We start from the raw sequence: 25836 nt of genomic DNA, 5'->3' as shown, positions 1-25836 counted from the left end.
GGAAAATCCAGACTCGCAGAACTCAGGGTCACAGACAGAAAACAGGTCAGGTTACCAGGACTGAGGCAAAGAGACGTGGTCCAAACCAGGTGGGGTCAGAAACAGGAAAGTGAGTTCAGGATTAATGCTGGAAAGTCTTTCAGGTTCGAAGGACAATGTGGCACTGAGCGGATGAATCTGTGCTGCATAATGCTGCGTTCCAGGCAGGTTTTTGAGCCCGTAAGTCACAACTTCAAGCCACAACTCACGACTTTGTAGCGTTCCAGGCAAGTCACACCAAACTGCCTGAGCGCAAGGAATTGTGGGAGCTAGATGTAAACAAACCAGCATGGTGGACCATACAGGACTTATGCTCATTTACAGTCACTTCTGTTCCAGAGGTGTTTGCTCTTTGCTTATTTGAGGAAAACAGAGGAGTGAAAATGGTGCATAAGGCAGAGAAGCGTTTATACTTTTTATTAGGGATAGGGCTCCGATACTCAGTGTGTGTACTTGTACTCGTACTCATACTCGTAAAAGATATCCGATACAAATGCACCGATACCACTTACGGCCGTTTGATATTCACAGTTCAGTGCAGCAGGTACGAGGAGGAGGAATAATGTGTGTGGAGTGTGGAGATTTTTCAAAATAAATGACAGCGATAAAAGTAATGCGGACTGCAAGTAACATTAAAGACAGACAGATACGGACGCAGCGTTCTGTCCGTCCTCTGCGTACATTCCATCTGTTTTCCAGGTGCTGGAGGATGCGTACCCAGACAGAGAATACCAGCGGGAGTACAGAGTGGTGCGGACCGCCGCCAGTGGAAGTGAAAACGAAACTTCTGTCTCATTTCTCTTTTCTCTTCCTGCTGAAGCTAAACTTTTAAACCTTACCAGAGAAAACGCTGCAGCATTAGTATCACAGTAGTGTTCCCTCTGTCGTCTCCATGTTTGTTATTACTGACTTTCTTCTTCTTCTTCTTCTCATTAAACTTTCCTCTTCTTCGTGGTATTTGTCCAGTATGGTTAATTCAGAGCGGCGCCCCCTGGTGGATTAATTGACAAACGCTCATTCCAACACATTAAATGTCAGTAGCAGCACTTTGTTCCAGTCAGACTAATGACAACGACAATAAAGCACATTTACAAAAGGAACTAACAACTGGAATGGGATTATTAAGTACTCGTATCAGTACTCAGTATTGGCAAGTACTTATATGTAAGTATTCGTACTTGTACTCAGTCTGGAAAAAAGTGGTATTGGTGCATCCCTACTTTTTATGTTACGTTATTTGTATATTTGGATATGCATTTGGTATTAATTTATTCTTGCACTCATTGGACTGAAAACTAGCTAACGCTAGTGTAGCTGCTGAATATGCAGAACATTTGTGGATGAATAACGTTAGAGCAATATCAAGTTTTAACAAACAGTCTCCATAAACACTACATCCATTTTTGTTTCACAGGTAACATGGCGTCAGATTTTGGAAGTGTGAGTACATCGATCTAGTTCGAGTTCACGGGTGGGAAGGTACGGCTTTGACTGCCATTCCAGTGCATTTTCACCTGTAGAAGGTTGGAAAAACACAAGCTGCCGTGAACGCAGCATTAAGAATGGCCTGCTGATTAGGCACAGCTGGGACAGACAGGTGGGATGGATTAGGCTGATTAGGTGTGGAATGGTGAGGGAGAGGACAGCAGCAGGAAGTCCCAAGGGAAACCAGTGATGCTGACGAGGTGTCAGGATCAGAGAGGAGACAGCAGCAAAGCAAACTGGGAATAACATGCACAACTGTGAAAAACTGAAAGAAAAATAAGTGCAATTTTAACAATATTCTGCCTCAGTTTATCATTTACACATGCACATTACGACTTACAGATCACAGTGGATCTACAAATACTCTAAACATTTAGAAACAGGCAGAATATTGATAAAATTACATTGAAGTTTCATAACTCTTTAGTCTCTAAGACAGTGTTTTTCAACCTTGGGGTCGCGACCCCACATGGAATCACCTGCAATTCAAACGGGGTCGTCTGAAATGTCTAGTAATTGATTAAAAAAAAAAAAAAACAACATTATTAATAAAAAATATTTTTAATGATTCAATATATATTTCTTTAAAACACCACCCACCTTTCCCTAAAAAAACATCGAGTTCAAATAAAATGCAGGACATAATCTCTGAAAGGGCATATCTTGATTGACCTGATCATGTGACTGCATGCGTTACTACACTTCAACTCCAACACAGTTGCAGTCAGAAAACCAGATCGAACAGAGAATAGAAAGATTTCTTCACCCGCCTGGCCCTGCTAAGACTTCCCCAAGAGAAAAATGTTTTCGTTTCAAATTATCAGGGGTCACCAGAGATGTGTGATTGTGAAAGGGTTGGGAAACACTGCTCTAAGACATTTCATGTTGTTCATATTTGTCAGGTTATTCACATTTTTGGGAAAGGATAGTTTATAAATGTAAATATTTTCATGTAATTTGCTTTTCTGATGCTAAAACAAAGAGAAGACTGACTGAGTTGTCATTATTTGTGGGTTATTACCTCCACTAAGGAGGTTATGCTTTTGCCGGCGTTGGTTTGTCTGTTTGTCTGTTTGTCTGTGTGCAAGATAACTCAAAAAGTTATGGACGGATTTGGATGAAAATTCAGGAAATGTTGATACTGGCACAAGGATAAAAAAATTATTAAATTTTGGTGGTGATCGGGGTGTGGGCACTGATCCGCCTTGGCGGAGGTCTGCGCTCTCCGAGTGCTTTTCTAGTAATGGTAGTATTTTACTGGTCTGATCCACCTGAGATTGAACTGGGCTGAATGTGGAACCTGAGCTAAAATGATATTAACATCTTTGATTGTTAACGTATGGAGTGTCATGTTTGCATTTCCCACTTCATCCCTACAGGCTGGATCGGACTCTTTGGCAGGCTGATTTTGGCCCACCGATCACATGTTTGACACCTTTTCATTTATGCAGAAACTGTAAGAGCTAAATATGTTACAAACATGAGTCAATACAAACAAGAACAACCCCCACCCCCCTCTCTCCACCCATGCTCCAACAGAGCCCCACCCCCATAAGAAATATCACTGTACCATTTAGCAGATTGGCTTCGATTCTGTATACAACCATGTATATTTATATATTGTTTGCCTGTTGAAATTATATACAAAATACATTTAAAAACAAAGCAGATAAATTAAAGTAGTGGTGTATGGTGGATTTGGAAAAAAATAAAGAAGAATAAAAATGAAATTAAATTAAAAAAAAAAAAAAAAAGGGGCGGGGGGGTCAGTCCCTATTTTAAGCTGTATTTCTCTATAATTAGAGCTCATGTTTACAGATATGTGTTTCAAGCACAGGTATACATAAACAGCAAACGTCTGCAACTTAATGTTTGTGAATATTTATGTCATTAAAGCTGCAGAAGGAAAAACCAAGGGGAGAAACGACAGGAATTTGAGATTACACATGTTCCTTCTGCAGATCCCTCCAGTAGAGTCACATTCAGGTCACATCTGACAGATTGTGATCAGTGACTGGGAATTACACCTGTCAATCATGTATTTAACCCCCTACCTGTCTGAAAACGTGTGATTCGGCAGAGTCTGGGCATCACAGATAAAGATTTTGCAGCCTGAAAACAGAGTCAATTCTCATGTCCTTTTAGACCAGCTGAATTACAATATGATCAAAGATAATTATAGAATTTCCAGTAAATGTTGTTTATGCAGCTTAAGCACATTAGCTTTTCCAAATTCTGTGCTTTACAGTCATTGTAGAATGACACAGCATGAATGTATAATGCTGTAATCGTCTCAGTGTTGCCTGTATTAATTTCTACAACTGTACCAAGTTACAGCCTTGTCCTTGCATATGTACTGCTTTTACACACTGCTGTGTTTTGTGAGTGGAGTCGTATGTTTAGACTATAGTCATTACATGTTGTGCGCATATATCTGCAGCTCTTATGAAATACCTCCACACTGTATTATTTTAACATGTATTACTGGACAATATAGATACATCTAAGAGGATATGTCAATGCATCGTTCAGCAATTACTTCCCATTTCAGGGCATTTACATGACCACATCTGGACAAGAAATGGAACTGAGGAAGCATAAGTGCTCATGGGAGAAAATCATCAAACTGACTTTGCTGCTAATTTACTGCAAATTCCAAAAGAACACTTTGTTCACCTGGAAATGTAAAATTAAACAGTACCAAATAATGCCAGTTGCTTACTAAAGATGAACATATATAATTATATTTGATAGCAGTGTGAGTCAACTTTATGAGGTAAAATTAGCATGCTAGCTCACAGACAAATATACATTATGGAATTAATTTACTTTTATTGTAGTTATTTATACATGCATTTATGCACATAATAAATTAGAAGTATAAAAACGGATTTAGATTTTTTTTTAAAGGATAATTAAATTATAAGGTGCAAATTAAAATGTAATGCTCAGTATGATGAAGATGCAAAGTGACTTTGGTCAAACATCAAACAGGTGAATTATTATAAAGTGATACTGATCAGTCCATCACGTTTCATGTGTCATTATTTCTAATCATTTTTTCCAAAGTAGTTCATTCTACTTTTTCTCAGTCGTTTCAGTTAACCACAGTACATTTCTGCTGTTGATGGTTTTGCAACAGTTGAAGTTCTTCAACTATGAAATTGGCAAATTTCTAAACTATGCTTACAAAGGAGTTTCTCCAATAATACCATACTGTATATCACACTCATGTAAGAGGTTTAGGAGGGAGATACAGTGATGTTCTTGCATGTGGTTCACTAACACACACAGTTAATTTCATTGTGATTCATACACAGAGACAGTAGGTGATGTTTAGATGTTTTTATTTTTAGTTAGTGTCAATGCTCTGATGAAAGAGCCACACATCGTCTGAGGGTCAGCTTGACCTCGGCCCTGTTTAGTTGGCAGCAAGGATCTGGTCAACCCAGCCACGGAGCTCGGTGACACGGGCGTAGACGGCAGGAGTGGAAGTGGAGCAACGGCTGCTTCCCCAGGACACAATACCCACCAGAGTCCAGGCGTTGTCCTTCTCACAGACCAGAGGACCGCCAGAGTCTCCCTGAAACACAACGGACGAACACACAGGTCAGTGAATAAACTCATAACACAATGTGCATGCAGGTGTGTAACACGCAGGTGGGTGAGGTCTCACCATGCAGGAGGTGGCTCCAGCTCCACCAGCGCAGATCATCACGTCAGAGATGTTGCTACCCCAGTGCCTCTTGCACTGCTCGTTGGACAGCAGGGGCAGAGCGGCCTGCTGGAGCAGGTTGGGAGTGCTGGGAGCTGTGGGACAACAGCCGAGACTTAGTACAAACATATATGACTCTGTTGGTATCATGCTTAGAATATGGATTTGGTTGGATGGTGTCTTTGGTGGCTGCTGTGGGTGGTGCTGGGTAATGTCTTGGATGTTGTTGGCTCACACTGGGGGGTGCTTACCGTTGTAGCGGGTCAGACCCCATCCAGAGGTGACACAAGTCATGCCGGGAGCAAAGACATCGGAGGACTCAGCAAGGCAGACAGGGGACACGTTGGTGCCGAGGCGGGCGGGGGTGGACAGCTTGATGAGGCTGATGTCGTTGTTGATGGTGCGGGGGTTCCATTTGGGATGGGTGAACACCTGAGGGGAAGCAGAGGATGGAGTTAAAGGGCGGAGGACGGTATCTCTTTACTCTGATGGCTTATTGACTGACTGGGTCTCACCTTGGCGGGCTTCAGGACCTGGACGACCTCGTTGGAGCCATAGCCCTTGTTGTGCTCTCCAGCAACCACACGGTGGTAGGTCCTGGAAGGAAACGAATAGGATGATGCATCAATGTTTCAATATCAACTGTATGTAAGAAGTAGAGCCACCGGCTGCTTACTGGACCACTGTGCTGTGCTCATGTTTGGACAAGAGATGGAGCTGAGAAAGTCTGAGGGGTGACGGGTTGAAATCAGTAAGCTAATGTAAGCAGTAATTTACTGAAAACACAAACGCAACACACTCATCACTAGGACATGCTCATTTATATTCTACTGTGCACATACACTAACGTCAACTCTGCATAAAGACAGACCACATGAGGGTATACCAGTCTGATGTTTATGGTTTTATGAATAACAGTAAACTGGAGCCTGGATTTTTTTTACATCTAATATATACATTTTAATATACTTGCACAATGGCTTTTGTAGTCTCTTGGGTTTCACACAAATAACATCCACTTTTAATTTAATCCCTCTTTCTGCTTTGTTAATAAGACTAATTTAAATTTGAGCACCAGCTGTTAAAACATCAAAGTGTTGAATTAGTAAAAGTCTCACAGTCTGATGCAAATTAAAAAAAAAAAAAAAAAAATCTAACCTCTGTCAATAGAATAAGGGTTTGTTTAAAAATCATGAATAACACTGACACACTTAACCCATCAGCTTGTGCCTTTTAGGTTACATTGTGCTGTATGCATGTTGATATGTAACAGCGTAGAATCCTCACTAAACATGCAGTTTGTTGTGTTGTTTAACTAACCTGACATTGCAGTGGGCAGCAGTCACAACCCAGTTCTCATTGATCAGAGATCCTCCACAGAAGTGGAAGCCATTGGATTGCTATAACAGAGAAGGAAAAAAAATAAATAAATAAAAATAAATAAAGAGAGCTGATTGGCTGAGACTGAGAGGAGAACTTTGTGATGTCACTCAGGTCAGCTGACTCACCTGCAGAGACACCTGCCAGGGCCAGGAGTGAGGAACAGCCTCCTCACCGTTGACGATACGGGCGTAGCCAGTCACCTGGGGAGGGATGGCAGGGACGCCGCAGCCTAAGAGCAAAGCACATGCAAAGAGCTTTTAGAGGTGTTTTCCACCAGACTCATGTTTCTGAAGCTTTTAGTGAAAAAAAGCTCCAATATAAATGAAAAAAAGACAAAAACTGTTTTAAGCCCCAGAGACTAAAATATACAATTAGTCAAATAAAACAGATCTGTATCACCAGACCAAACTGTCATCAAACCCTTCCAGCCTCACCGTAGGCAGCGCTGACGAAGGCAAGGCAGGAGACGATCCAGAGGAAGGCCATTGTGACGATGATGCTGGACTGGAGGATTGGACCCTGTTTTATCCTCGGAGCCGGTGAGTTTCCAGCCAATCAGAGCAGCCCAACATTTGTCCAGCTTACCCGGTGAGGGGATGTCAGCTGGTTATCATCAACGAGGGTCCCACGGCCGACACACAGATGGACCGCTCACACCAACAACGTGTCCTGCAGCTCTCTGATTGGCTGACAAATCTGTTGACATTATCAAACAGGATTATCCTACAGACTAACCTTAAATCTTACACCGCTCTGTCGAATGTCACATCTTTCATATGGACTTTTAGTGTCAGAACTTAAATACTTGACATTTCTGCATAAATACACCTGTGCACTGAATGTTTTTGTTAAAACAGGGGCTCTTCTTTCACTCTGTCAAATATAAACCTTATTAATTCACACAATGCACATATTTCATAATAGTTTTAGGCCAATATCTATACACATAAGTACATTTTTACATGATGACCACAAAAGCACAGTAACAATCGTTTAAAATTAATTAGCATCTGTACTTAATTTTGGTTTTGGCCTGTGGTGAATGTTAAAGGTTAAATATTACAACACAGCTGAGGTTTATCAAAAATAAAAACACAGACTTGATTGATCTGAATCTAAAAATAATAGTGCTTCTTTTCTGCTTTTACATCAATAACACTAACATTTAGAAAATTGTTCTCTCTGTTCAGACATTATCTCAGCTCAGCTTCTCATCTCATCATTCATTATATTATCTTTTACTGACTATTACTCCAGCTTTTTTAAAATCTAAAAATAAACTGTATATGAATCCTAGAAAATTTGGAAAGCAAATGTAAAAGCAAGCCCCTTAGGAACTTCTCCATTAAAAAAAAAAAAGAAAAAGAAAAAGTCATGCTTAAAAAGCACAAAGTTACATTTTTCAGACTAAATTCACAATACTGTAAATCCTGTGAGTTCATAGTTTTAGCTGACGTGTATTAGGATAAACAGATTTGTTGTAAACATTGTACAGTTGGCACACTTGCTGTGTTAATGTGTGACACAAGGACTGATAACGGTCCAGTCAGTACATATGCAAGTACACGGAAACTCAAGGAAACTCTCATGGAAATGAAAAATGTTGCGATTTCTTTTAAAATAATAAAATAATATCAGAATTTGGAATGGGTTGATTAAATTACAGTGATATTTGGGGGATTTATCCCTATCAATCAATCAATCAATCAATCAAACTTTATTTCTATAGCACTTTTCATACATGGTACATGTAGCACAAAATGCTTCACATCAAAGCATCAAAGCAACAAAGTAAAGTAAAGTTTACAGTGAAAGTTTAATGAAAAGCTAGACTAAAAAGATAAGTTTGAGTTTACTTTTAAAAATATGAGCACTGGCAGTGGACCTCAGGTCCTCAGGTAGACTGTTCCATAGTTTGGGCCATAAAAGCTGAATGAGGCCTCACCATGAGTTTTAGTGTGGACTCTAGGAACAGTTAAGAGATGACTACCTGAGGACCTGAGGGTCCCAGAGGGCTCATACATTAAAACAAATCAGATAAATAAATAGGGCTAAGACCATTAAGGGTTTTAAAAACCAATAAAAGCACTTTAAAATTGATCCTGAAGCCCACAGGGAGCCAGTGCACAGACCTGAGCACCGGGGTCATATGTTCTGTTTCTGGTCTTCATCAGCAGTCAGACTGCAGAGTTCTGGAGCAGCTGCAGCGGTGCAGTGGTCTTCTGAGGAAGACCAGACAGGAGAGCGTTACAATAATCAATTCGACTTGTGACAAATGCCATCCATCCATCCATCCATCCATCTATCCATCCACTATCTTCCGCTTTATCTGGGGCCGGGTCGCGGGGGTAACAGTCTAAGCAGGGACGCCCAGACTCCCCTCTCCCCAGACTCCCCCTCCAGCAAATGCATGTGTCAAAGTCTCTGCACTGGCTCGAGAGGGAAATGGTCGTACTCTGGCAATATTTTTTAAATGATAAAAACCTGTTTTGGTAACAGACCTTATGTGTGGCTCAAAGCTAAGCTCACAATCTAGTAAAACACCCAGACTTTGAACCCTCTCCGAAGGGTTGAGTGAATGTGTCTATATCTAGATTGTTTTGTCGTCTTTTATTTGACATGGTGACATCTTTTATTGTGAAATGATGAAATGACAGCCAAATATAGATAAAGATATGAAGAGATTATGACTTTAAAGTGATATAAAATCAAGACTATATTTAAGTTGATTAAAAATAATTATTATCTGTCATTTCAGGATGTTAGATACAGAATGTTTATTGACTGTAAGTGTTGTAGAGTATGTAAGGGCATTTAAACTTCTTTATCTGATTCCCTTCTTTGTTCCCGTATCCTTTTCTAAAAACCCTTCCCCACTGCATGCTAATTTTCCCATATCCTTACCCAAATCCCCCTACTGTGCGTGTTCATTTTTTTGCCAGGTAACAAAAGGTGACTGATTGTTAAAACCTTCAGTTCATCATTCAATCAAAAGGCCCTTTGAGGAGACTGGAGGTGTCACTTGCAAATGCGATACACCCTTCGATTCATAAAAGGTGGATCTTGTGAGAAACACTTTGTTTTTCTTCACAATCGCCGCTCGTGTGCAGAACTGACCTTCCTTTGCAAAGAAATAAAATCTTGTCGGCCGGCAGAAGTCTCTATTTCATTATTCACCAGCAGCAGAGCTAAAAAACCACACAATTTACAGAAAGGAGCAGTGTAAGTGTTCCGGTTAGGTGTTGTTGAGGGCAGCTTCAGCGCTCCCTGACATTTAGTTTTAAGTCTGTGAACTCTGGCCATAACAGGACAGATGACCTCAGTGGGTGTTTTGATGGTGGAGACAGAGCGCTCCGTCTGACACATCAATATAAATCTACCCAAAGGTTTTGAACCTTTGAGTTAAGATGTGGTGACTGTGGAGGTCAGAGCAGATGATTCACATCGCTGTCATCCTCATCTAACCCTTCTGTGAGCCACAGTCAGACCTGGCAGTACTGACTTGTATATAGGGAGACGACCTCCACATTCTGTGGGGTTTTCTGTATCAGCACTGCAATAAAAGTTCTCATTGTTTGGCTGGTTCTTGAAATGAATCCCATTCATCTTGTGTGGCACTGATTGCAGAACGCAAGTGGCGGAACCTTTATAAAAAAACTGTCAAGCTAGAAGTTCTTGGATAGAAAAATGCGCACACATATAATCAGACTGTGCTACAATTTGCTACAGTTGGCAGATTCAAACAACCTCTCCACCCTGTGTTGTGTGTGAAATGATGGGCAAAGGGTTTGCGTGTCTTGATGATGCTGCAGTTTATTTCTTGAGCGAAGAAAGAATACAGTGCTTATAAAAAAGTACACCCCCTTTGACATTTAGCCCGTTTATGGGTCCATACTCCAGGTCACCATTGACTGCATAGGATTTTCATTTAAGAACTAAAAACAGTCCTCTTATTTATGACGCTATTAGTTTCTCCACTTACATTTGAGCCTCTGAAATGGGATGGAATACATTTAAAATGGTGGTAATTCCTAAATTGTTAATGTAATGTTTTTGTTAAAGTGAATTAAAGCTGAAAGTCCACACCTCAACCATCAAATCTTGACTGTGACATTTTTAATCCACTGTGGTGATGTATAGAGGCAACAGTACAACATTTGTGTCACTGTCCACATACTTGTGGACCCGACTGTACTTTCTATCAGCACATGTATGAGTTAGCCATTTCAACCAGCAAAATGTTAATAGTACACTATTAAAGAACAGTGAGTTCCATTAGCACAGGTCCTGGAGTCCATTATCCATTAACTGAATATTTTAGCACTTAAAAGGTCCACTAAGGACTTCCTCAACATTTCTATACAGTACCATGCACCATATCATGCTTATACAGTAAACTTCCATCTCTCATAAAGTGGCACAGTACTAGGGCTGCCTGTAATATTTACCGACTACTCCTAAGGGATGGGACCACACAATACTGCAATACACAAATATGGCAAATGGAATAACATATCATTAGTATCAAACTGATTAAATCCCTCCAAATAGCCACAAAGGACAGTGTCTGTCTTGTCAAAACTTGACATTTTTAACTTGTAGTTGCAGTTTGTTTTTTTTTTGTGTGTGAAGTGGGGGATTGTCAAAACAGTAACACACAGATAGCAGAAGGTAGGAGAATGCAAACCCAGCTAATGTGTGACAGAAAGGCTCATGTTTAGTGCTTAGTTTTCACTCCTGAATCATGAGAAAACAACCTGCTGAGTCTGCTGCTCTAATACTGCAAATATTCTCTGTGCTCATGCCTTCATTCTCTGCTTTAAATTAAATAAGCATAGGTGATGTACAGAATATTAAACAAAATGTACAGATCTGTCATAAATACTGACAGGTTGTATGTAGTATTTATAGAGTCAGGACACTTGCTGTGTTAATGTGTGACACATGGACTGATAATAGAGCCGCCAGAATGCATACAGGAGCAAGTGTATATTTAACTTGGAAAAACTGAAAAAACAAAACAAAAAAAAAAAACCTGAACTTTATCAGCAGAATGAATTTATGTCATATTTCAGTGCAATATTTTGGGGATTTGTCCTTTTACCCTTTAATAACTGCCATTATAACAGGCCGCCTAGATTTCTTTATGTAGTTTTTGCAGAAAATGTCTTTTTTGCCAATTCTTTTGCACCTTTTTTCAGTAAGAGCCTAACTTTCAATTCCGAGCCACTAATCATCATTATCATATGTAATAAATGCTTAAAACGGTATGTTATAGCAACAAAAAAAACATTTTTTTTTATCATATTTATTATGAAAAACAACTTCAAATGTGCATTACCTCCTAAGACCCAGGAAATGTCAGCAAAGTACCAGCTTTTTTTGTTTTTTATTAAATAAGTGCCTATACTGGAAACATCATGATGCAACAGTTTTTTCAGATGTCGTTTTTAAAGTTTTTATGGAATGTCCTTTGTGGTGGACAGTTTTCTTTTCTTCTTTTTTTTGTATAAAGTTGTGAAACCTTTGTCCACAAATGTTGACAGAACACCCATAGCTGGGTCTGAGGAGGATAGTGAAATTTTGAGATTAAAGATATACTATAATACTTTCAACTATTTTACATGTGTTCAAACATTTTTATTTGTTTAGTTCATTCTGTGTCCATGCTACAGCTTCTTATTTTTAGTTATTTCTAGTCATTCATCAATGAACTATACAAATGGGAAAAATACAGATAAAAGCAGGGAAAAATCAGTGAAACTCAACAAAAACATGGTACAACACACTAGCAGAACACTCCAAAACAGCCCAATCACTGTTAAATACAATTGTCTACAAGTATTCAGCACAGAAACACCATTAAAACCTCACTAAAATGCTGCTAAAAGTAATAAAAATCTTCCATCTCTCTCTCTCTGCTATACCCATTTCCACCGCTCCCCCTCAGCCAATGTGGGCCTGTACCCTAATGAGTTCTACAGCAACAGAAAGAACCTAATCTCAGTTTTCAGATGATGTTTGGGTTTTCTCAATAGCTAAATGGTTCAGGAGTTACAGTCATTTGAATGAAGGTTGATGTAAAAATGTGTCATTAGAGACACAACTGTCCTAAAAGGGTAAACTTAGAATACATGACATATAGTGGACAAACGAAAGATAAAACCAACTTAATTTCAGTGAACGTTCAGAATATCTGACGTTATTGTACATCACTTGAGCATTTCCATTTTTTGCAGCTTCATACTTTTTCTACTTCTCTCCATCTCAGAGGCAGTTTTTATTCTTACTCCACCACATTTGACGATCACAAAGGTGGAAAGGAGTAGACTCAAATGCACAGTGCTGAAGGGAAAAAACAGGTTTATTAACACGAATCACAAATCAAAACTTAAACATGGGGGAAACAAAAACCTGAGTTGTAGTCAGAGTCTGAGTGAGTTAAAGCTCTACCGTGTGATGTGGCATTTTTACACTTTTCTTTTGTCATCTTAAAATGCTCCTAATAAGCGTGTGTCAAACTAAAATGTAAAAGAAATCCACCAGGTATTGAAACTCAAAAATGTTTAATTCTCATATATTTCTCATATTTCTGATAAAATTCTGACCAATCTGTCATGTCGGCTCCCAGACGGTGTCTGGATTTTGTCGGTCTTGTCTGTCTTTTCTGTTTTGTCTGTCATTTCCTGTTTTATTTTGTTAAGTTTCCCTCATGTGTCGTGTCTGGCGTCTTTACTTCCCCTCCTTGATTGTTTCACCTGTGCCTGGTTACCTGTCTCCGCCCTGATGTGTTCCACCTGTGTCTAATTGTCTTCCCGCCCTCTTGTGTATTTAAACCCTGTGTCTTGCCCTCTGTCTTTGCCAGTTTGTTTGCTCCTTCGTGTGTTTACTTACCAGCGTTTCTTGGATCCTGTCAGTCTGTCCGTTGTGACCCGTTTTGTCTACCGACCACCGATTCTGCCTGTTCCTGTTCTGCCTGCTTGTCTGTTGTGACCTAATTCGTTTTTCCGACTACCGATTCTGCCTTACCCCTGTGTACCTCAGCCTCCAACGTTTACCTGTGTGTTCGACCCATCGCCTGGGTTACTGACCGTGAGTTTAGCCTGTCCCTCATGTCCCGTTGCCTACTGTGTTGCCTTCCTGTGTATGACCTGGTCTGTTTTTTGACATCCCTCTGTTTTTCCCTAGTCGGGGTGCCATTGGGATTTTTCCGGCTCGGCCACGCTGGCCGTCCGCTGACCCCGCTCACGGCCCAGACGTCTAGCCCCGAACTCAGCGGCTTCACAGATCTATTAATCATTCTGTGTAGTAATTTAACCTTTGTAATTGTGTTCAATAAACACACTCGACTTAACGTCTGTCTTCTGGTCTTGCATTTGGGTTCAGCCTTTGTACCAGACCTGTTACACAATCATTTTATTCAGTCCAAATGAAATAATTGGCTGAACCTGGCTGAGCCTCCTGTCAATCATCTGCATCCAGTATGTGTACCTCTGAAGGTGACTCTTCACTCACTGCTTCTCCTGTCACTGACCACAGTCTGTCTAGGGATGTGAATGGATAGAACTCAAATGCACATGTGGAAGGAAAAAATGGATTTATGAACAGAAACAACAACTAAGGAGAACAAACAGGAGTCTGAAGGATGGAGATAAAAGTCCAGGAGTCTGGTGTACTGGACTAAACAGACAGGTCTGCCCAGAGCTCAGCTTTTATGACCGCAGTACTCGTACATGTACACGGTGTCACACACTGTAGGATGATAAATGTATGGACTATGAAACCTCAAATGTCCACGGAAAATTTGCGGAGGCCGTGCGTTCACAGTGCGCTCACCCATCGCCTGGACACCTCATCTCCCAAATGATGAGAAGACCAGAGGCCTCATGTTCAAAGGTTACGTACGCACAAAAACGTGGCGTCCGCCCTTTTCCACGCTCACCTTCAGATGTACAAAGAGTGACATGACCGTGGAAATGTGCGGTCCTCCACGCCAACTCCATAGCTGGAGTACGCACGTTTCTAGTGCTTTGGAACCATTGGCGACACTTAGAGGTGACACTGGGAAACTGTTAATAATGTAACAAAGGTCATTGTTCTGATTGATGTGGACATCAGATACACAGTTAAACAATGAACACTTACCAGCACATCATTCTACTGCCAGAGCAGCACCCCCCCCCCACCAGAACCAGACCCTGGACCCAGCAATGCCAATCCTGCCAAATGAATAGAATGTGATTTCAACCACATGAAGAGACAAGGACACAGAATTCACTTGTTGATAAATGCATTTAATGTAACATTAATGTCTGTGGGAACATTTATAAGTCGGTCCAGGATCTCATAATGGATAAAGTGGAGAGGGCGGAGCCGGCGGTCACACAGCACAGACCGTGACACTGACAGCTTTAGTTCTTTGTCAGTTTGTTCCTCTCTGATAAAAATGTTAAATTGTAATATATGAAATTTCTCCCCTTTATATGTTTTAAGTTATTCACTGTTCCCTAGATGTATATTTTGTCGACTTGAATCCTGTGCTTAGTTACAGTTGCTAAGGTAGGATTAGATATTTTCAAGAGGGGCTTAGAAAAGGATCAGTTGAATCCAGAGGCACTCAAACCCTCATCTGTTGATGACACCCTTGAAGATTAGAAATGAACTGAGACCGCCACTGTCCGTCCTTAAGACACATTATTGTGCTGTTTCTGTGTCCGATCTTCATTCCAAAAGCAAAATGTATAAAACACCAACAAAAAGATTTATGGCTCATTTTGCTCCATTATGGCTTATGTCTGATTTACTGTTGAGACAGTCATTCAGCATTTACACACATATAAACACCTTTGAGGGAGGTGAAACTGTTTTACTGAGTAGTTCATTAAAACATTTACCCATGAGGACCCAGTGTGACTTTTGTGGCAGTTTCCAAATGAATAATTCTCTGTATTTAACCTTTCCTAAGTGAATCATCGCCATTTATTATGATATTATCCTCTGAATTTGGCATTTTTTTTCCAGTGAAAATCACCTTTTTTCCTATGTTTAATTGACTAATCATGCAAATGTTCATGAAAGCTCAGAGTAAATTCAAAGGTTATTATATAAAAAAGAAAAAACTGAAGAAAAAAGTGATTTTTTCAGTAAGATATATTGTTAACTGAACATAAAACAAATGTGTGGAGAAGCTGACGTTGTTTCCATGTTCACTTCGGAGCCTCTGAACGTCCACATGGGTCATATCTGATGACCAAGAAAAGATGAAGAACTGTATTTTAGCCCAATTATTTACATGGATTAATAGGATTAGTGGATCAGCAGTTTAGGTTAGTAGATGCTTTTGGTCGACAGTGGACTAACAGTGGATCTTTTGGGTTAAAACATGAACTAATCGGTGATCAAGTTTTTACACATTTGATTGTTTTCATCCTTTCTGTGTTTGGCCTGATGGTTTCATTTATTGTCCTTTACTCTTTGAATCAGAATCGTGATTATTACCATGTACACAGGGTTCACATTACCAGGAATTTACTTCAGTGGTTTGATCCATATGTAGGGCATGGAGTAAGAAGCATGCAGAATAAAAAAATAAACAAAATGAAATAGAATAAAATAAATAAACAAGTAAGGTAGAGAATAAACAAGTAAGATAAAGTTTCAAAATATACTGTACAATATACAGTATGCAGTGTGGGCAAAACCAGTGGGTTGAGTGGGGTATAATAGTACCGTTCATGGTTCTGTACAAATAGTGCAAGTAATTAACATTGCACCTTAATCAGCAGGTGGATAAAGTGACAGTACAGTGTATTTGGTGTTGGTGTTTTTTAGAGCTCAGGAGTTTAACAGCAGAGGGGAAGAAGCTGTTCCTATGGACAGGTAAATCACATCAATTTTTTTTCTTTTCTTACTGATGTCCAAAAATCTATTTTTTTCACAATGTGTTAGTAGTTTTCTCCATTTATCATATAAATCGACAGCATAACAATTTAACTTTACTACATTAATATTTTTTCAGTGATATCTAGGGATGGGAATCAAGAACCGGTTCTTTTTGAGAACCAGTTCCCAGTATCTTGATTCCTTGGAACCGTTTGCCTGCCTGCTTAACGATTCTGCTTATCGATTCCACCTTTGTTGCGCATGTGTGATGATGTCACATGCACGCTGCATTGTTCCAGTCAGAATGTAGCCAACATGATGTTGAGGCAGAAATGGTCCAAAATGATGACACCAGGTCCACTGGAACACTGTCAAAGCTTCCATTTCTTCAAAGGGGGAAATTCCTCCAATCTGCTCAAACATTTGTCCACAGCATGTGATTCGTTTACAGGAATGTCATGTATTTGATACTTAGTGACGCTTGTGAATGTAGCGGCAGAGTGAACACCAGGGGGTCATCCGGGCCTGGTTCCGGTGCCAGCAACAAACGTCCTGCCCCCTCAAATAAAAGTTTCTGAAGGTAGGGAAAAGGAAATGAGGTGCACAACAGCGGGAGACATTGAGGAATTAGTAAAGCGTCTTAAGTTCACTTTCACTATATGCCTGGCGTCATCTGTTTTATCATTTGTGCATACTGTATAGTTATATTTTCTGTGCAGTTGGAAATATAAAATACAGTTAATGCAGACACAACCCTTTGTACTCTTTTATTCCCTCACCCACTGAGAACCGGATCGATAAGCAAAATCGATAACGGAATCGGAATTGTTAAATTCTTATCAATTCCCATCCCCAGTGATATCCCTCTAAAGCACGAACATCATAATCGTCAGTATCAACAGTTTCTGACAGAATTGCTGATGCCTTTCCCACAAATCCACATAAACCATCTATATTTGTCAGCCATCTGAATATATTTTGCATAAATACATGCTGTTTTCTTGCTCTTTTGAGTTGACTAAAACATTTTGGGTTTTTTTTCCCAGTTTGTTTCCATTTGCATGACAAATTATCTTCATTAATTATCTTGTACAGTTCAGTTTGTGACATAGGCTTCCTTTACTTTGTGAATTTTTAAAACTAGTATCAGTAAAGGAAGCATGAAAACACTTACATTATTTATCAAGGACAACCAGGTGACACTGAAGATGTCTGTAGAAACATTTCACAGGTCTTTGTGATTCAAGTGCCCTCCAGTGTGACTGATATTCTGCTTTGGTCCGACTCAGTCACAAGCTTTTGAAATAAATCATGTAAAATTGAGGTTTATTTCAGTACTTGTAGAATGTTTGAAGCACATTCCACTTAATCTGAGTCCTTGCTCCTTCAGATTTTTACAAAATAGGTAGTCAGAGTCAGGTCAGAGTGACCCACTCACAGTGTACACTTCACTGGAAAGTACAGCAAGAACAAGTCCTTTTTTTTTTTTACTTTGCATTTGTTTGTGTTGGGTGTAGCTTTATAACGGTTTATTTTAAGCCTTCTCAGAGCTACAATAGCTCTGAGAACAATGGAAGGAAAATGAAATGTGTAAAGGACTAATTAAAGGAGTCATATGCAGGTTTGCGGCCAAAACTGGTACTGCAATTACATTCAAAATGCTGCAGAGCAGAGGTGTCAAACATGTGGCCCGGGGGCCAAACCCAGCCCACCAAAGGTTCCAGCCTGGCCCGCAGGATGAATTTGCAAAGCGCAAAAATTACACTTAAGATATTCACAATCAAAGATGTCGAACTCGTTTTTGTTCAGGTTCCACATACAGAACAATGTGATCTCAACTAACATAATAGTATAATAACCTACAAATAATGACTCCAAATTTTCTTAGTTTAATGTGAAAAACATAATATGACATTACACCTCTAAATAATGGCAACTCCAAATTTTTCTCTTTGTTTTAGTGTAAAAACTTACATTAAATAATGAAAATATTAACATTTACAAACTATCCTGAATGTGAAAAACCTGAAACCTGAAAGTGAAATTTTAACATTATTCTTCCTGTTATTAAATATTTTGTGCCTTTGTTGATCCAATCTGTAATATACATGTATAAATGGTAAGTTGAGGTGTAATATTGTTAAAATTGCACCGTTTTTTTTTCAAGAAATTTCAGTTTCTTTTTCAGGTTATTCACATCATTTTTGTTTGGATAGTTTGTAAATGGACATATTTTCATAATTGAATTTTGACTGCACTAAAACAAAGAGAAAAATTTGGAGTCGTCATTATTTACAGGTTATTATGCTATTGTTTTGCTGGTTTGGCCCACTTGAGATCAATTTGAGCTTAATGTGGCCCCTGAACTAAAATGAGTTTGACGCCCCTGCTGTAGAGTGTGGTATTCCCTCCCCCTCCTCCCAGACTAGAGGTTACCAGATCCAGCATGAGCATCTACTACATGGAGCTACCGTGGTAAGCGACGAGTCCTACACCAGTATAAATACCAGTCTGTTTTTTAATATTAGGCCGTTGTCTCTTCACCTGGTGGCTCTCACCAGGTGAAGAGACAACGGCCCAGTGAAGAGACCACGGTCCAGACCCGGCGTCAGTCGTCACATTCTTCTCCGTTTTCATCTCCATGTTTCAAAAGCATCTCCTATACATGTTGTTGTTTTGTTTCTCACTTTGTCATGACAGATTTGGGAATAATAAGTGGCCTTTTAGGTTTAGACCTTTGTGATCATAAATGTTCCAGCTGCAGCTCAGTGGGAACTGGTAACCTGGATGCCCAAACACTACTGACTTTGTGATTGGGAGATAGATGATGGGTGGAGCATCAGCCCAAAACACCAAATGACAACATAAAGGCAATGTCAGATGTTATATGTCCAGGCTAATACCGTACTTTCTGGGCTATAAGGCGCACCAGAACATAAGTCGCACCTGACTATAAGCCGCAGGTGTCCACGTTGTGACATGAGATATTTCCACAGGAAGATGGTAAACAGAAAGATTATTTAAATACACTGAACAAAAATATAAACGCACCACTTTTGTTTTTGCTCCCATTTTTCATGAGCTGAATTCAAAGATCTAAAACTTTTTCTATGTACACAAAAGGCCTATTTCTCTCAAATATTGTTCATAAATTTGTCTAAATCTGTGTTAGTGAGCACTTCTCCTTTGTCCTTTGCTGAGATAATCCATCCACCTCACAGGTGTGGCAGATCCAGAAGCTGATTAGACAGCAGGATTATTGCACAGGTGTGACTTAGGCTGGCCACAATAAAAGGCCACTCTAAAATGTGCACTTTTACTGTATTGGGTGGTCCAGGGGGGTCAGAAAACCAGTCAGTATTTGGTGTGACCACCATTTTCCTCACACAGTCTTCTTCATGAATTCTCTGAAACAGCTTTGGAGATGGCTTATGGTAGAGAAATGAACATTCAGTTCACAGGCAAAAGCTCTGGTGGAGATTCCTGAAGTCAGCATGACCAGTGCATATTCCCTCAAAACTTGTGACATCTGTGGTATTGTGCTGTGTGATAAAACTGCACATTTTGGAGTGGCCTTTTATTGTGGCCAGCCTAAGGCACACCTGTGCAAAAATCCTGCTGTCTAATCAGCATCTTGATATGCCACACCTGTGAGGTGGATGGATTATCTCAGCAAAGAAGAAGTGTTCACTAACACAAATGTAGACAGATTTGTGAACAATATTTGAGAGAAATAAACCTTGTGTGTGCACAGAAAAAGTTTTAGATCTTTGAGTTCAGCTCATGAAAAATGGGAGCAAAAACAAAAGTGGTGCGTTTATATTTTTGTTCAGTGTATTTATTTCCATATCTTAACTGCTTTTTTCCAAACAGTGTCTGTAACACGGCAGTAAAACATCAGGAACAGGCTGGTTCAAAAAACCCAGAAAAGTCACTGATCACTATATTCATCTTCCTTCTGCTCATTAAACCACTGCAGTCGTCTTCTTCAGTGTCGGAGTTGAACATCCTCAAAGGCCCTGTCACACTCCTTCTACATCTCTCCTCCGTTGTTGCTCAATGGCACTTCTGTGCTGCAGCTCTATTTCCTTCTTTACAGACACATCGATTGGTTTTAATTTCAAAGCTGCATCATATGCATATATTCGTGTGTTTTCCATGATGAGGGTTTGTGCATGACACGCAAAATGATTGTTCAAAGTTGAGATTAAAACTTTTCCTCTTCATCACCTCTTCCTCCTGTCTGTCTCACTTTTGCACTTCCTGCTAGAGCGCCCCCTGGAGGCAGTTAGCCCGTGTAAATCTATACTCGAGCTGCATCGCTGTATAAGCCGCAGGGCTCAAAACGAGAAAAAAGCAGCGGCTTATAGTCTGGAAAGTACGGTATGTTGGCAAGAAAATTCTCTATGTGTACAGAAAATGTTAAGAAAAATCTCTTCAGAGCATAATGTATTCCTCTTTATACTGCCCCCTTGTGGGCCAGGTTTAAAGAGGCTAGCTTACAGAAGCTCACAGTTGCACATAGTGATTCCATGAGAAAACTGTTTAAAAAACCTTGATGGACTAGTGTAAGTGAATTATTCTGCAAAGCAGGAGTTCAGTATGTTCAGTATGAGAAACTTCATGTACAAATGTATCTGTCGACTGAATGATTCTCAGAATCCCATCATTAGCCTTTTACAAATCCCAGTCATAGTTCGGTGCGATACCAGTCATTCCTATGGCGACACTGGTACAGTTGTCTTTTATAATATTGATGATGTTTTGTCTGTATTTTTAACCTGTGTTTTAAATTTATTCTGTTGGTTGATTGCTTGTTTGTTTGTTTTTAAATGGACTCCCAAGTCTGCAAATAAAGATGATGATGATGATGATGATGATGATGATGATGATGATGATGATGATGATAAACATCATTTAGGAGCTGACACTTAGCTTTTCAAATGTGAATATTCTGGCTGGACTACTAATGTCAGTGATATCAGTATTTAAAATGAACATGACTCCTTAATGTCTGGTGACATTCAAGGCAATTTTATGATTCCTTGGACCATAATTCTTACTTACAGTTCCCTTAATCGTAGTCTGTCACATCATAGAGGAACGTGTTATTAACTTCCAGCCACATCTGAAAAAACTAAACAAATCATGAAACGTACAAAATTAGATTCCAAATTAAGGTAAAATAAACAGTTTTCTCTGGTCTGACTCACTGAGGATGGGTCCACTGAAGAAGACACAAGAATAGAATGGAAATGAATGTCACCTACTGCTGGGAATAGGGTAAAAAAAGGCATCTGTTTGTTCACCACTTGAACTTGCCACTTGTCAGCATTTTTACCTGACAGGGCATGAGAGGGGAGGTGGTCAGGGGGAGCAGAGCCTCATCCATTATCATGAAAAGAAAAAAAAGCAAACAAATAAATTATGATCAAATAAAATAAATGTTGATATTTGTCCGCTGATCTGTACTGTAAACTTATTTTCCATGAGATTCCAAGAATTTTGATTATTTTTCAACTCAAAACTGCAGAATTTCTGCATTTCTTGTTCAAATACAGGGAAGAGACTCACGGTGCAGCAGCAGTGAGCTGAGCCTCACCTTGGATGACTAATCCTTCACAAACTGTACTTCATCCCATGTAATCAGAGTGTGTTGCTGTCTCTCTGTATATAGGGATGCACCGATACCACTATTTTCCAGACCGAGTACAAGTACTTACATTTGAGTACTTGCTGATACTGAGTACCAATACGAGTTCTTAATAATCCCATTCCAGTAGTTGGTTCCTTTTGTAAATGTGCTTTATTGTCGTTGTCATTAGTCTGACTGGAACAAAGTGCTGCTACTGACATTTAATGTGTTGGAATGAGCGTTTGTCAGTTAATCCACCAGGGGGCGGCGCTCTGAATTAACCATACTGGACAAATACCACGAAGAAGAGGAAAGTTTAATGAGAAGAAGAAGAAGAAAGTCAGTAATAACAAACCTGTAGACGACAGAGGGAACACTAATGTGATACTAATGTTGCAGCGTTTTCTCTGGTAAGGTTTAAAAGTTTAGCTTCAGCAGGAAGAGAAAAGACAAATGAGTGAGAAGTTTGGTTTTCACTTCCGCTGGTGGGGGTCTGCACCGCTCTGTACTCCTGGTGGTATCCTCTGTCTGGGTACTCATCCTCCATCAGCTGGAAAACAGATGGAATGTCAGCAGAGGACGGACAGAACGCTGCGTCTGTATCTGTCTGTGTCTTTAACGTTACTTGCAGTCAGTGTTATTTTTATCACTGTCATTTATTTGGTTCAATCTCCACACTCTTCACACTCACACACATTATTCCACCACCGCATACCTGTTGCACTGAACTGGGAATGTCAAACGGTCGTAAGTGGTTTCAGTGCATTTGTATCGGATATCTTTTACGAGTACGAGTACAAGTACACACACTGAGTATCGGAGCCGATGCTGATACTCGTATCGGTATCGGTGCATCCCTATCTGTATATCACCAATAAAATAGTTTGAAACACTTTGATTCTATGCCCTGACTTTCCATAGTCTGGATAATGTCTAAAATGTATGTGTGAAACTTGTTCAGTCTAGCAGATCAGTCATAAAACCACATAAAATGGCACTGGGTGAAGCAGACAGTACTCATTCCTCATGGCAGAGGGCGCTACTGAGCACACAGGTTCTTGCTGCTGCTCGACCTACAATCTTATTCCATGGTTACAATTAACAAGTCAAGTGCAGTTCATTTATTTTTTTCTTCTTGCCCACGCTTTAATCTCAAAATGGGAGATATCAAACATAATTTGGTTGAAAATAAAATTCTGACCTTAACCCTTTCATGGATGAATTGTGAGAACCTTAGTCAAGATTTTTTTCTTCAGTGTTTTTATTCCTCCTTAGGCATGAAAAAAACAGTGTGATCGAGTTTTTGGTTTTTTTTTCTTCTATGGAGTAACAAAAATATCCATGCATTTAATTTTTGAAGTAAAGAAACATGTTTAAAACCCAATATCAGAAAGTGATATGAAAACAATGAAATAAAAACATTTTTAATGCTGCTAATCTGATGTCTTCTCATATTTTTTTTTTTTTAATTCTCTTTATTGAGTTTTTTCATATAGTAACAAAAACGTGTTCATGTACATTCATTGTGCTCAATGCAACAAAAATGAGAACACGCAGTAAAACAAAAAGCACACAACAGTAAACAATGAACATCAAAAACCAAACTGAGGACATCATATATCGCCCATCCTAAGTTGTTTACACATTTGCATTATTAAAATAATCAATGAAAGGTTGCCATGTTAAGTGGAATGCATTTAATTTCCCTTTTACTGAAAAGTTAATTTTTTCCAATTGTAAGTGTTTCATTACTTCTCTCATTAAGGCTGAATGGGCGGGGGGAGTTTTTTGTTTCCAATTTAATAGGATTAATCTTCGCGCTAGCAACACCACAAAACATATCATATTATTTTGGTTGTTGGAAAGTTCTACAGCAGCCGGCTTCACACCAAACAAAGCAAAAACTGGATCTGGTTTAAGTTGTTTTTTTAAGATTTCAGATAAAGTCTGAAATATCTTGGTCCAGTATATTTTGACACAAGGACAGTTCCAAAACATATGTGCAAGTGAGGCCGGCCCCTGTTTACATCTGTCACGGGAGGAGTTTACTGAGGGAAACGTCTTTGATAGTTTCAGCTTTGATAAATGAAGTCTGTGCAGAATCTTGAATTGCAAAAGACCGTGTCTGATGCATACAGAGGAGGAGTGAACACATTCTTGGGCTTTTAACCATTGATTGTGTTCAATGTCTACCAAATCCTCTTGCCAGGCCCTCTTTAAATGATCCAGTGTGGTAGTACAGTCCGTCTTCTCACATTTTAACATATTCTAATGCTAGTAATTACTCACTTCATGGAGATAATATGCAAAAAAAACCTTCTTGTCTAACAAATAACAATTGATTTACACTCAAACATGTTAGTGCAGATCAGGTTTATCAAGAACAGCAAAGTTAGAGTAATGGTCTGAATGACAGTGTATGGGATGGTGCATCAGTGTCCACTGTGGCTGATATGGAACTAAAACAACAAAACCCATCAATATACAAGAGAACAGCTGGAGAATAACCATCCACTGGAGTGGCCTATGCATGAAAGGGTTAAATGAAATATGTGTCATGTATCTACAGTATGTCTAAATAATGCTGATATGAGATATGAAACATCACCTGTTAACTGCTGCCGATCAAACTGTGAACTAGAAGCACTCGGAGAGCGCAGACCTCCGCCAAGGCTGATCAGTGGCCCCCCCCGTGGGCCCCCCCACGCCAAGGAGGTTCTGTTTTTGCCAGGGTTTGTTTGTCTGTTTGTCTGTCCGTTAGTGTGCAACATAACTCAAAAAGTTATGGACAGATGTTAATGAAATTTTGTGGTCTGCACCCCCCCCCCGTGGGTCCCCCCACCCCTGATCACCACCAAAATTTAATCATTTCTTCCTTATCCCATTTCCAACAAACCCTGAAAATTTCATCAAAATCTGTCCATAACTTTTTGAGTTATGTTGCACACTAACGGACAGACAAACAGACAAACAAACAAACCCTGGCAAAAACAGAACCTCCTTGGCGGAGGTAATAAGATACTCTTTTAGGTTCATATATTTATAGAGCTGACGCTGAAAGAGTCAGTGCCTCACCAGCCATGAGCCTCACCACACGTCACTGCACTGGATGGATAATATATTGTTGATAAAATGTTACATTCAATGCGTCTTTTGTCTGTTGTGCTTTGTCCCTCTGCACATGCTCTGTAGCCATCTGTTCTGTCCGTCCTCTCTCTGTGTCCTTTTGCCCTCATATCTTAAAGCTGGTTCGTTTGATGTCTGCTGAACGTTGATCTTCTTCCAACACTGAATTGAATGCAGTCGTGTCTTTCTTAGTTTCCTTTCCTTGTCTTTTGTACATCACCTTCTGTCTGTGTGACTCTGTGGCTTCTGTCCTTTTCTTGACGTTTCCATGTCTGAAGGTGTGAAGTCTGGCTCTTGTACCAGCTGCTGTCTGAAAATTATACTCATCATCACTCCACTATGTATAATACTTTCTTTCCATTGTATTTACAATTTATACATCATGTTTATTTATTGTTTATCCAGTTTTATGCAAACACAACAGACCAGACCTTGGCCAGGTTGCCCTTGTAAAAGAGATCTCAATCTCAATGGGATTTTTTCTGGTTAAATAAAGAAAATAATCAAACAAAGATATTGTAAAGATTGTAAAGTTCTGTCATGTGAATCTCTGATTTGTGAGTCTGGGATA

The 25836-nt window shown here is 39.6% G+C and overlaps 1 protein-coding gene and 1 long non-coding RNA gene across 2 annotated transcripts; one reads left to right on the top strand and one right to left on the bottom strand.

Moving 5' to 3' along the window:
* Positions 1-471: 471 nt before the first annotated feature.
* Positions 472-14608, top strand: LOC115416958 (uncharacterized). Its single transcript, XR_003935067.1, has 3 exons — positions 472-482; positions 11344-11349; positions 14494-14608. It is a non-coding gene; the product is annotated as an uncharacterized LOC115416958 (long non-coding RNA).
* LOC115416954 (chymotrypsin B) lies at positions 4946-7108 on the bottom strand. Its single transcript, XM_030130846.1, has 7 exons — positions 7057-7108; positions 6748-6851; positions 6560-6639; positions 5755-5836; positions 5491-5671; positions 5201-5334; positions 4946-5107 (listed from the first exon to the last, which is right to left on the bottom strand). The coding sequence occupies exons 1-7, from the start codon at positions 7106-7108 to the stop codon at positions 4946-4948; spliced, it is 795 nt and encodes a 264-aa protein (XP_029986706.1).
* Positions 14609-25836: the final 11228 nt, after the last annotated feature.

The sequence above is a fragment of the Sphaeramia orbicularis genome, chromosome 3 (genome assembly GCF_902148855.1).
Source record: "Sphaeramia orbicularis chromosome 3, fSphaOr1.1, whole genome shotgun sequence".
Lineage (NCBI taxonomy): Eukaryota > Metazoa > Chordata > Actinopteri > Kurtiformes > Apogonidae > Sphaeramia > Sphaeramia orbicularis.
This window is presented reverse-complemented; position numbering and strand designations above follow the sequence as displayed.

Coding starts and splice junctions, on each gene's coding strand:
- LOC115416954 (XM_030130846.1), bottom strand. CDS start 7,108: ATGGCCTTCCTCTGGATCGTCTCCTGCCTTGCCTTCGTCAGCGCTGCC. Junction 6,640..6,747: donor CCTGGCAGGTGTCTCTGCAG/GTGAGTCAGCTG, acceptor TCTCTGTTATAG/CAATCCAATGGCTTCCACTT. Junction 5,335..5,490: donor GGGTCTGACCCGCTACAACG/GTAAGCACCCCC, acceptor GTTGTCCCACAG/CTCCCAGCACTCCCAACCTG.